The sequence below is a fragment of the Clupea harengus genome, chromosome 9 (genome assembly GCF_900700415.2).
Source record: "Clupea harengus chromosome 9, Ch_v2.0.2, whole genome shotgun sequence".
Classification (NCBI taxonomy): domain Eukaryota; kingdom Metazoa; phylum Chordata; class Actinopteri; order Clupeiformes; family Clupeidae; genus Clupea; species Clupea harengus.
Window position 1 is genome coordinate 23896085 of NC_045160.1, and position 12218 is coordinate 23908302.

Genomic DNA, 12218 nt, shown 5'->3' on the forward strand with positions numbered 1-12218 from the left:
TGGAGAAGAAATTAGAGAAAGAGGCAGAGAGAGGGGGGGGGGGCAGAGAGATACAGGGAGGGTGGTAGATAGGGAGAGATGGAGAGAAAGAAGAAAAGAAAAATTAAATGTTCTGACATCTCAGAAAGAGAGGAGGGGCGAAGAGAGAAGGATAGAGAGGGGTAGTGAAGAAAGAGGCAGACCAAAATACTGAAGGAGAGGGGAGGGAAGGGAGAAAAGGACACAGAGAGAAAAAGACAGGGAGAGAAACTGAGGGGGTGTGAATTTCATGGCAGCCGTGCAGGAATCTGGACAGGCTTGCTAAAGTGAGGTGAGCACCCTGAAGCGCTCATGGTCCGTCTGACATCAACACACAGCAGGTGAAATGCATCTCATATTCCACACGAGGCTCGGGGAAGCTAACTCCAGCCTGGAAAAGTGGACACACAGAAAACGGGTTCACGTAATCGGCCCTCTCATATCGCAACAGCTTTTCTGTGCAGCCTACCAGGGGTGACTTTTATTTATTTATCAGCTGGCAGTTTGACGGTTGAGAAGCTCGCCTGAAAAACAGGGGCTGAAAAGCTGAAAGGGGAGAAGGAGGGAAGAGTATCCTCGGTGCACACACACTCACACACACACACACACACACACACACACACACAGGCAGACACACACACACACACACACACTCACACACACACACACACAGGGAGACACACACACACTCAAAAGAAAAGAAACTGCATGCCTGTCAAAGCAGGGATTTTTTTTCCCTGAATACCATCCTGTCCTTTTGGGGTCAAATGATGGATTGAATAATTCTCTCAGGGGGGGGTGTTCTGTTGGTGGAGTGCCAGGGGATCACTTGCCGTTTGTTGACATTTAATAAGGAAAAAAAAAACTTGCTGTAATATTATTTAATCGAATTTAGATGGCTGCCCAGGGATTGTGATGGAGAAGAGCAAGAGAGAGAGACAGAGAGAGAGAGAGACAGAGAGAGAGAATGAGACAGAGAGACAGAGAGAGAGAGAGAGAGAGGGACAGACAGAGAGAGAGCGCGCGAGAGAGAGAGAGAGAGAGAAACAGACAGACAGAGAGACAGACAGACAGACAGACAGAGAGAGAGGGGGGGAGACAGACAGAGAGAGAGACAGAGAGAGAGAATGAGACAGAGAGACAGAGAGAGAGAGAGAGAGAGAGGGACAGACAGAGAGAGAGTGAGAGAGAGAGAGAGAGAGAGAGAGAGAAACAGACAGAGAGAGAGAGACAGACAGACAGACAGAGAGAGAGAGAGGGGGAGAGACAGACAGAGAGAGAGACAGAGTGAGAGAGACTCTTAGTGACAGATAAACTATTTGACCAGACCTCCTCCATTTAGATGTGGCATCACCATTCTTAGCATCCCCCCCTTGGGATCAAGCGGGACTCAAGGACAGCTTGAGTGAAAAGACCCGTTTTGTTTCACAATCCACGCGGATCAGGTCCAACAAAGTTAGTAAAGTACACAAAGGGCAAAGTGGTGTACTTCTAAACATTGCACAGACACATTTGTAGACATGTAATATGCAAACAATGTGAATAGCATAGTGTAACTGTAAGGTTTCTGTCTAAAGCTAGTGTGCTATTGCTAACTAGCTAAAAGGCACAGACAGCAGCCTTGCCTTGACCTGATAAAACCAAACTAATGACAGTAAAATGGTGACGAACCTACATATTGTTGCTTTAATTATCTAAATAGCTAGATAAATAATCCTACTTGGTTTTCCCTTTCTTTCCCCTTTGCGAACACACCCAGAAGCTTACTTCAGAAGTTTATTGTGTTTACAGTCGTTGTTTGGCAGTGTGAGGTGCCCATGTTTAAAACCAGGTCTCCCCGCAAATTTGCTCAGGACACAGCTTGATGCTCATCATATCCTGCGGTTTCTCAGAGGTGTAAAAAGTACTGAAATGTTGTACTCAAGTAAAAGTACAATTACTTTGATTAAATTTTACTTAAGTACAAGTAAAATTACCCATCTAAAAATCTACTCAAGTAAAAGTAAAAAGTAGTTCATTTAAAATGTACTTTAAGTAAAAGTTACTTAGTTACTTTCAACAACTTGATGGGGGCCGCTCCTATATAGTGAAAAAAAGGACAAGGGGTCATAAATCCAATACAAAAACTAGTTATTTTTTATTAAAGGAGAATCTTTAGAAATATAAGTGCAATGACATTAAACATGTCAACACAACATTTAAGAACTTTTGGGAGGACATGTCAAGACATGACAGCTAAAATAAAAAGTTAAAATACCGCTGCCCCACTTAAACTTTGGTTACTTTACTTGTGTCCACCTTTAGAGCATTAGTCTACAAACTTCTTGTTGAGTTTGAGCAGCAGCTGATTTTCAAGATGAGTAGAGTTCATCCGGGCTAGCTTTGCATTGAACAGCAATCCAGCACAGCTGAGTCGCTCGCACGCGGCCGAGGCAGGTAGGCCAGTATTGAGTTTCAGGGACAGTTTTTTGATATTCTGAAAGGCGTTCAGCAGATCCATATTGACTGAGACACAGGCTAGGTACCCTTCTAACTCCCCTGTACCTTCTGGACTTCATTGAGGAAAATAAATCATCTTCATCTGATGAATGTTGTCCAACTTGCTCCAGCCTCCAACATCCGGTCAAGGTGTTGTCTGACATAGACTAGACCTGTAGAATGACAAACAACATTTCTGACAATTAAGTATTGAGCTGCCATCAAGATTCAAGAGTGCATCATAACACAGAAATAGCTATAAATAGCTACTTGAGATGACAGACCTACAGTATACAGAATTATAGCATTATTTTCTATATCTACATGCATCACAATTCATAATCCTCAATTCTTGCTAACCGAGACCCCTTAGCATGAACATGAAAGACGTGCACGTTGCAAAGCCACCACTTATCGTTATCAATATCTGACTAAACATCGTGATAAATTGCAGATAACGACATACACATTGACCCAACTGTCTGAAAACGATGGTGTGCGCATATACATTGTTCTGTTTCAAGGCATGGGAGGCAGCCAAATGATTAGCCTAATATCAGTTTATGTGGTGTATTTCATTGCTGATGACTGATCTGCAGTTTTTAACACAATATGAGAGACTGAACATAATAATTCTATGACCTGAAACGAATGGAAGACAGGAATGGTATTATTAGTCTATTGGATGACCGCTGTCGACGTTAGCATACTCAGGTCGGTTGCAAGTGCTAGCCAAAATTAGGCTACTACCTACTAGTGCCATGAAACGCATATTTTGCTTAATGGAGCAAAGCTAACTAAATGACAAAAACGCTGTCTGAACTACTAATGGAAAGGGACAAATACTGTACTTACCAACACATGCTTGCGCAGATTTGAAGATGAATTTGTATAAGCAGAAAGTTCTGACTGACGGATTAGGCACAGTTTACACAGCATATAGCTGTTGCCTCTTTTACGTTGGAAGGCAAACTGCTTGCTGAGATGTGGCCACGGGTTTTCTTCATCTTCTTTAATTTCAACTGGCGGAAAGTTCGGTGCTTCAGCTTGTTGGTGGTCCGCAGCTTGTTGGTAGTCCGCACTATCATCTTCCTCCATATCTATCTCTCGTGACTCGGCACCGTACTGGTGCCTTGCATCGACTCCATCATCCACTCTATGCAGCATCCACCACTGCAGTGAGCATTGTGGTGCGCGATTCCTGCCTTGAACTATGTTTTTTTTTTTTTACTCAGTAACGGATGTAATTTCCAATGTAGCGAAGTACAATACTTCAGTCAAAATCTACTTAAGTAAAAGTAAAATTACCGATTTAAAAAACTACTTTAAAATTACAAAGTACACAAAAAAACTACTCAATTACAGTAACGTGAGTAAAAGTAATTCGTTACTTTACACCTCTGGGTTTCATATTGATGCACAGTGTGTGTGTGTGTTTGTGTGTGTGTGTGTGTGTCCGCGTGGTCTGTTGGCATTTTCCTGGCCCAGACACTGATGCAGCATGTGAGCCTGCCCCGCTGCTCCAGTTACATGTCACCTAATACACACAATGCGTTCTTTTTTATTGACAATAAACACATCTGTCCTCAAAATCACAGTCTTCCAATCCGTGTGCAATCCAGACCACTGGCCTACAGTGTCCAGACCCAGTAACATGAGGATTACTATTGCTATCGACTCCCAGCACAATGCCGTGACTGACAGACCTGTACTCCAGCGGGGGATGCAGCTCGCTGAGGGATGACATCAATATCAGCGCAGGCCGATGGTGAACAATAGTGATGCTGAAAGCATCAACGGGGAGCACAGCACAGGCCGATGGTGAACAATAGTGATGCTGAAAGCATTTCATGGGCAGCGCAGCAGGAGGATCTGTTTGCGTCACTTAATGGATGTCGTGGATTTCAGAGGATTGATTTATTAATTTCATTAATGCTAGGGTTATTTGAATGGTGTCTGTAGTTTACGTTTGATGTATCAAGTTTTTTTCTTATTATTATTCTTTGCTTAAGGATTGCTTGTGTTGTGTTATCCTCTGAGTACCCGGCCAAAGAGCTTGCTCCGAGTTAACGTCCCTGAATTTAAGAACTTCATGGAGAGTTTTGGATACTTTGGACACTTATCTCCCAGAATGCAGCAGATTTGGCAAGGAGGTACGAAGGAAGCGGTTCCTGTCCCATAAAAGGGGCCGTTAGCCCGCTGCACGACCTCTCTCAGAGCCGTAACAAGTACCTAATACCCGAAACTGCTGGGTGCTGCTTGCAATAAACGCTGACTCTCGTTGGTTAATGGTTGAAATATTTCATTATTTTGTCGTGCTCAGAATTGACTCAAAATATTAAAAGCTGGATAGACGAAGTTACCAAGGGGGTCTCTGAAGAGCTACTGTACTGTGCACACAATATGGAGATGCAGGCCAACTCTGAGCTGCCGAAGAAGCAACAACAAACATACTTTATTTGGGTAACATTCACGGCATGAAAACATCGTAAAAATTACATGAGAAGGTAAAATATTATAACAAAACAAGTAAATAAAAAATAAGTGGAGAAACCAAACTGTATTGTTATGCCTAAATGGTTTGTCTGTGAGAGTGTGTGTATACTATAATAAATAGGTTTCTAGGTCATACACAAATTATTAAAGTTTAAATAAATGTGTTTCTTTCCATTTTAAGGGATCCTATATACACTAGGGACTGAACTAATGTAGATAGATGCACTTTGTTCTTCACACACACAAACACACACACACACACATACACACACACACACACACACACACGTATATCGTATTGGGGGGATTGCAGAATAATGTTATTTAAAAAGTTTGACAGGATCTTTCTTAGTACAAGCTATTGCTGTACTTTGAATGTATCCCCATAGTAACACATCAGTGAGATGATCGATCCTTGCCTCTTGTTGCTAGGTAACCCTGGTAACATAGTAACATACTGTCATGTCAGCATCACAGTGGTGTGGCATCATCCCCATCAAATACAATTTAAAAAAAGCACAAGCACAAGCACAGAAGCATGGCCTCTTTTTCAAACAGGAAGAGCTGACAGTATCCAAAGGTCAGGGGTCACACTGTGGTGACCTGTCTCCGGGTCTTAACACTCTTGTCCCCGAAGGAGATGAAGGAGATAGTATTATTATAGACTGGCTCAGAGTACACGATGACATCTGGCATCTGCAACAACAAAACAGACTTTCTTTCAAAAAATAAATCAGATTGCTCCAGTAAAGAAAATAGGTTAATATAGATTAGGGGGAGGGTTGTCAACATCGATACTTCGGAGGAGGTCTTTATAGTTCCCTTGTGGGTCTAAACACTTCTTACAGGGAGAACTATTGCTCCGTAGTTCCAGGCTTTGAGTTAACACAACACTGCTGCTAGCTAACAGGTAGGGTGCCTTGCTTTGGCTTTAGCGCAGGATACCAGTTCGTGTGTGTAGGCGTTCGCTGAAGCAACAAAAGAGTTTTCAGGACATGAAAGGATTCATCTGCACTCACAAAAAAAATGGCGCCACTGGCCTTCATGCATAACTTTTCAGGAACAAACCAAGATAACTAAAAACAATAAATCATTGTAAATTGTGAACAATGTACAGGTTTCATTGTCAAGAAAGTAGTGATGTCATTTATGTGGAATCCAATCAAAAGAATTGAATAAGAAAGTTCTGTGATGTAACTCCCTAGTCAAATACTTGCCCTCAAGAACACTGCGATCATCGAATGCTGGTTTATTGGAGGTTCCCAGCAAAAGCCGTAAGAAAATCGGGGACGCAGCATTTGTCAATTACGCCCCAGTGCTATGGAACATACTGCCTATAGACATCAGGGAAGCCAGCTCGCTTAACATCTTTAAAAGAAAACTAAAAACGTACCTCTTCACATTAGCCTTTAACTAGCTACCACTTCGCACTATATATATATATAAATACTTTTAATTTAATTTAAATCTCTACTGGTGATATTAAGGGGTTGGATCAAATATATCTCTATAATTATAATTATAATTTTTTTTTTTTTGCACTATATCTTTGTTATGTTTCTTTGATGTTTATTTTTATGTGCATGTCATTTCTTTGTGCATATTATGTATTTGCTGTAAAGCACTTTGAGCTGCATTCTTTTGCATGAAAGGTGCTATATAAATAAAGTTTTATTATTATTATTATTATTATGTAACTGTGAAGAAACATTAGAAACAAAGATCCTGGTTCCCTCTATTCTATACATCTTGTGTTTTTCAGGCGGGTGGCTTTTCTGTCTTTGACAGCAAAAGCTCCAGACTACACCGCTAAAATCATTTATTTTGAAAACTGCCCCTCCTCAGAGGCTCCAGACTACAACTTTAAAATCATTTATTTTGAAAACTGCCACTCCTCAGGGGCTTCTCAGCTTACGGACAAGACGGCTGCACTGGAATGATTCATCTGAATGCGATGCATCACGCCTGGTCCAAGTCTCCCTGCTCTCCGCCATCACTCTGAGCGTGGACAAGCTAATCCTGTGTTATTACCACTACAGCCTAAGAGAGGGCGGCTCTCTTTTGACCAGAGAGTTTAGCTCTGTGCTTTTTGAAACCCTTTTCATCAATAGTCATCCAGGGACCACTAAAAAACACACTTGCGGAAATCAATAGCACAATCGATAGCCAGTGGTCTCCCAGTTTTTTTTTTTAGGGCCTTCATCTAAAAAGGCCAATTTCTCATTATCTGGTAACAGGGTCCCGTATGCAGCCGGCCGCCATCAGAGGTCTGCCCCGGCCTCTAATAACTCAAAGCTCCCTCAGGATCATTAGCTCTGATTAACTCCTCTCTGTCCAACCAAAAAGCTTCTTATTAGCACATAACAAAACAATAAATGCACATCATTTTTGTGATCCTTCTGCTTCCCAGGGATCACAAAAACAGATAAATCTATCGCTTCGCTGCAGTGCAAGTCGCTTTGGATAAAAGCATTGCAGGAGTGAATAACTGTGCATGTAATCTGCTGCTATCGGTTAAGTAGCTTCACCTTCTGTATGTGACACCAGGCTGCACAGGCAATCCAGTGTTAATGAATAAAGCAGGAAGAAATTGAATGGTAATGACTGACGCCTCACTCAAAAACACTCGAACCCAGGAGCACAGCGATGAGCGTTAGCTAAGAGGGGCTAATGGAGAGTGGAACAAGAGATGATCTCCTGTCCCTATCCATAGCTTGTATGTCTACCCACATAGCCGATGATCTCCTGTCCCTATCCATAGCTTGAATGTCTAGCCCACATAGATGATCTCCTGGCCCTATCCATAGCTTGGATGTCTGTCTACCCACATAGCAGATGATTCAGGAGATGTCTTTCCTTTAATGATGGTCGTAGCATAACAAATCTTTTGGGGAATGAGGCTTGGGGTGGGGGTACCTTTGGATAGGCCTTTAAGTGTGTGGAGAGGCCGAACTGGTCAGATGTGGTGGCTACCTCTGCAGTACTGGCAGTGGTCCTCCGACTGTGTATGCTGACACTGCGGTCAGTGTCACTAAAACCTGCCAGGGCAAACAACACAAACAAACAAACAAACAAACAAACAAATCAGCTGTTGCTCCAAAACAATACGATGCAAGGCAGTCTTCCTGAAAAAAAACATTACAACCTTTAAAATTCTTAAGCTTGATTATTTCATTTTGAAATAATTAAAATGATAAAAAAAAAAAAAAACAGCAGGTAAGGGCAGATAGAAACGGCTACGGACCACATGTGGTAAAACAGAGTCTTTCTCTGGCTACGTGAAGATCTGGTCTCGCCTGGTGCCCTCATATGTATGGGGGGAGGGTGCAGAGAAACTGAGTGTTATTCACACACAACTCTACAAAATGGCGGCTGTCCTGTCACATCCTCCAGGTGAGTGCTACCATAGCCCCCCCATAGATTCCCGCTAGCCGTGCACATAACGTGCTTTGGGTACTGAGAAAAGCCTCCTTTATTCAGCGTTAGATAGATACAGCAGAGTCCTCCACCCCTGAATCTCTTGACTGTGGCAATGCCATATTGGAATGAACACTCTTAGGAATGGGGTGGGGGAGGGGAGGCTACTGTGACTGGAAAATATGCATATATTTTCATTCCTGAGTCTATCATACACAGAGCAGTTAAGGAGTTGAAGTAAGACATTTAAGTTAGAGATTGTGTGGAAAAAAAGAGGACGTTTCAGAGGCTGTGTCGCCATGGTTGCGCCAGGAAAGCTTCCGTATTGGCAAACACAGCAATACTCCACAAAGTACTTCCTGGCAAACCAAAAGTATTGACAAAATGGCACCACAAGCTCGCGCAAAGCAGATTGTTCATTAATTATGTGAAGCAGAACAGCAGTCTAGAGTTCACAGACGGGTGCATTTTTCGATTTTCTTTTAAAATACTTTTTTTTTCTCTGTTCTTTTTCATCCCTGCAGATCCTATATGGGTTTGATAATGGCGCTGAGGTTCTTTTGAAAACAGATCTAGACTCTGTTTCCAAAAACCTTTGCTGTGCCACGACCATCACTGCAAGCTAGAAAGACCGTCATATTTAAAACATACTCTTCTCTTTTTAATGACAATCTTTTAGTTATGGTGCCTGTAGCACTAGCCGTGCTTTTGGGGAAGCACAGTGCTTCATGTTAGAGGCCTTCCCTACGTTTGACCTGCGTTTGTCTCTGTCTTCTGACCATGCAGCTCCACTCACTTGAGCAGTCTTCTGAGGAGTATCCTGCGTTCACTTTCCCCTTCGTCTCCGCGGCAACCGAGTTCTGCTTGCTCTGATGTTGGTCTGTCCTATACGTGAGCCCACCGATAGAACAAGAAAAAATACACAAAGGATGAGGAAAAAAGAAAGACAGGAAGAAAGAAGAGAGAGGAGTGGTTTCAAGTTTGTTTTGTTTATTTGGGTGGGGGGTTGTGCAATGTGAATCAGGTCACCAAAAGAGAAAAGTGGAACCTTTCTGTGAATCCTACACTGCGCACACAGATCTTTTTTTCACCAAGCTGTGGAAAATGTGTAGCCTCTGCACTTAAAACTGACATCGAGCCCCTGGAATCAGTGCTGCAGTCTTTTAACCAAGTAAAATGATATTCATGACTTTCTGCAAACGTAATAAACATTTAATTTGTTTTTGTCCACTCGGCACCTGGGGTCCTTCACCTTGTATCTTAATTATGGTGAACAACACCGGCTAATGTGCCGGGTCTTGGTTGATGGAGAGCCCCGGCTCCACCGAGAGACACCATGTGTTCCCCTCTGCAGCTACATGTCTGCTGATCAATAGGACGAGCGCGGTTTCATTTCCTTGCTAACATGTTTTTTTTTTTCTTCTTCTTTTTCTTTCCACAGATTGTTTCACAGATGGTTAGACACAATCTCTGACGACTAAGTAATGGTGTCGTTGTGCAAAACTGATCAGGGCTTTAGCTGATTAAGACTGGTAGAAAACGCTTAGAGGGAGGATATCATAAGCTGTTACTGACACACTATCGCTAAAGAACCCATATATGCATGGCTTAGTGGTTAATGCTGAAGAGCAAGCACAACAAAGAGTGTGTGTGTTTGTGTGTGTGTGTGTGTGTGTGTGTGTGTGTGTGTTGCTGTAATTTACATATATAATATTATGTATGTGGTAACAAAGAAAGCAGCCATTTCACTCAAGTGGATGTTTAGCGTGGTAAGATCAAGTATAGAGAGAAACAAATGGCTCCAGAGCTCTGGCTGTATAGTATCTTATGTGGTATATCATGTACTCCTTGGGGAGATGTTGATGCTTATTTATGGACTGTGACTGAGGAAAAGTAAACAGTCCTCATACATTTCACCACGGTCATTGAGCGGCCATTGTTTATGAAGCAATGAACCAAAAATAGCAACAGTTTCCAAAAATGTGAGGCAGAACTATCTAACAGATTTGAAATGTGTACGCCCTGTATTCTGTGAGTAGTTGAGAGGAAGCAGGGCTGTGTTACAGTAACATGGTTCAGCCCTTCCTGTGTGTGTGTATGACCCGGGGTCTTACCTCACTGTCTCCTGATGAGGGGGCTCTGAAAGACAGTGAAAAATGGCTTTAATAAAAGGTGAAAACACACACACACACATAGACACACAAACACACGCACACATAGACTTACAAACACACACACACATACACTTACAAACACACACACACATAGACTTACAAACACACACACACATAGACGCATAAACACACACACACATAGACACACAAACACACACACACATAGACATACAAACACACACACACACATAGACACACAAACACACACACACACAGACTTACAAACACACACATAGACACACAAAACACACAAACACACACACACATAGACTTACAAACACACACACACATAGACACACAAACACACACACACATAGACTTACAAACACACACACACAAACACACATGCACTGAAGAGAGACACTTGAATTTTTAATGGAGGGAATAGACTAATGGATCAATGGCAAATGTGGTGGACTAACTCCCTCACTCCCTCAGCGTGTTTGCACGTGCGCGTGTGTGTGTATGTGTGTGCGTATGTGTGTAAGTGTGTGTGTGTGTGTGTGTGTAAGTGTGTGTTCCTCTCACTCCGGAGTGCCAGCAGTATGTTCCACACAGAGCCCAGAGGGGTCCCATGGCGTGGTGCCAGAGCGGGCGCTCATACGAGAGGCTGAAGCTACAGCCTGAGGTCACGTCAACATGCTACAGCTAACCGCCAAGCAGGGGGCTAATGACTCTTACAAAGATAGAGAGAGAGGGGGAGAGGGAGAGGAGGGGAGAAGGAGAGAGGGGGAGACAGAGGGAGGGAGGGAGAGCGAGAGAAAAAGAGAGGAGGATGGTAGGAGAGAAAAGAGAGATTGAGAAAGAGAAATGGAGAGATTAAGAAAGAGAGAGAAAGAGAGGAAGCCTGGAAGAGGGATGGAGAGTGAAAGAGAAAGACAGAGATAGAAGGAAAGTGAAAGAAAAATAAGTAGTGGGGGAAAGAGGGAGAGGAGGAAATGGAGCAAGAGAGAGAAACGGAGAGAGAGAGAAAAAAGAGAGAGGAATAGAGAAGAGAGAGAAAGAGAGAGAGAGGAAGAGAGAAGAGAGTGTAAGAGAGAAGAGAGAGAGGAAGAGAGAAGAGAGAGAGGAAGAGAGAGAGAGAGAAAGAGAGAAGAGAGAGAGAGAAGAGAGAAAGAGAGTGGAAGAGAGAAGAGAGAGAGGAAGAGAGATAGAGAAAGAGAGAAGAGAGAGAGAGAAGAGAGGAAGAGAGTGGAAGAGAGAAGAGAGAGAGGAAGAGAGAAGAGAGGAACAAAGAGAGAGAGATAAGAGAGACAAGAGAGAGGAAGAGAGAGAGAGAGAAAGAGAGAAGAGAGAGAGAGGAAGAGAGAAGAGAGGAACAAAGAGAGATAAGAGAGAAGAGAGAGGAAGAGAGAAGAGAGAGGAGTGGCAGAGACGGAAGGGAGAGCATCTTTAAAACAATGGATCCAGATGAAGGAGCCTCGGGGCCTTGTTTAAAACGTCCTCCTCAGCTCGCCACATCGCTCAGCCTCCCCGTCCAAAAGTCATTAGTATGACCCCACATAATCACCATCCACCCTGAGTCACGACTCTGCATATGTCAGTCAGCGGATTAACATTCAATAAAACACTACCTGCCTACATGGCTCTCTACCGCCTCATTAAATGTGCCAGCTTCTGATTATATAACCAACC

General features: G+C 42.9%; 1 protein-coding gene across 2 annotated transcripts in view; it reads right to left on the reverse strand.

The window, feature by feature from the left end:
• Positions 1 to 4917: 4917 nt before the first annotated feature.
• The window catches only part of igsf5b (immunoglobulin superfamily, member 5b), a 26907-nt gene continuing 19606 nt past the window's right edge, over positions 4918 to 12218 (reverse strand). For both annotated transcript variants that reach the window (XM_042708743.1, XM_031573915.2), the window contains exons 6-9: positions 10524 to 10548; positions 9206 to 9294; positions 7909 to 8030; positions 4918 to 5688 (exon numbers count right to left, since the gene is read on the reverse strand). In XM_042708743.1, coding sequence (XP_042564677.1) covers positions 5581 to 5688; positions 7909 to 8030; positions 9206 to 9294; positions 10524 to 10548 — 344 coding nt within the window. In that variant the 3' untranslated portion in view covers positions 4918 to 5580. The remainder of the gene's footprint in view (positions 5689 to 7908; positions 8031 to 9205; positions 9295 to 10523; positions 10549 to 12218) is intronic.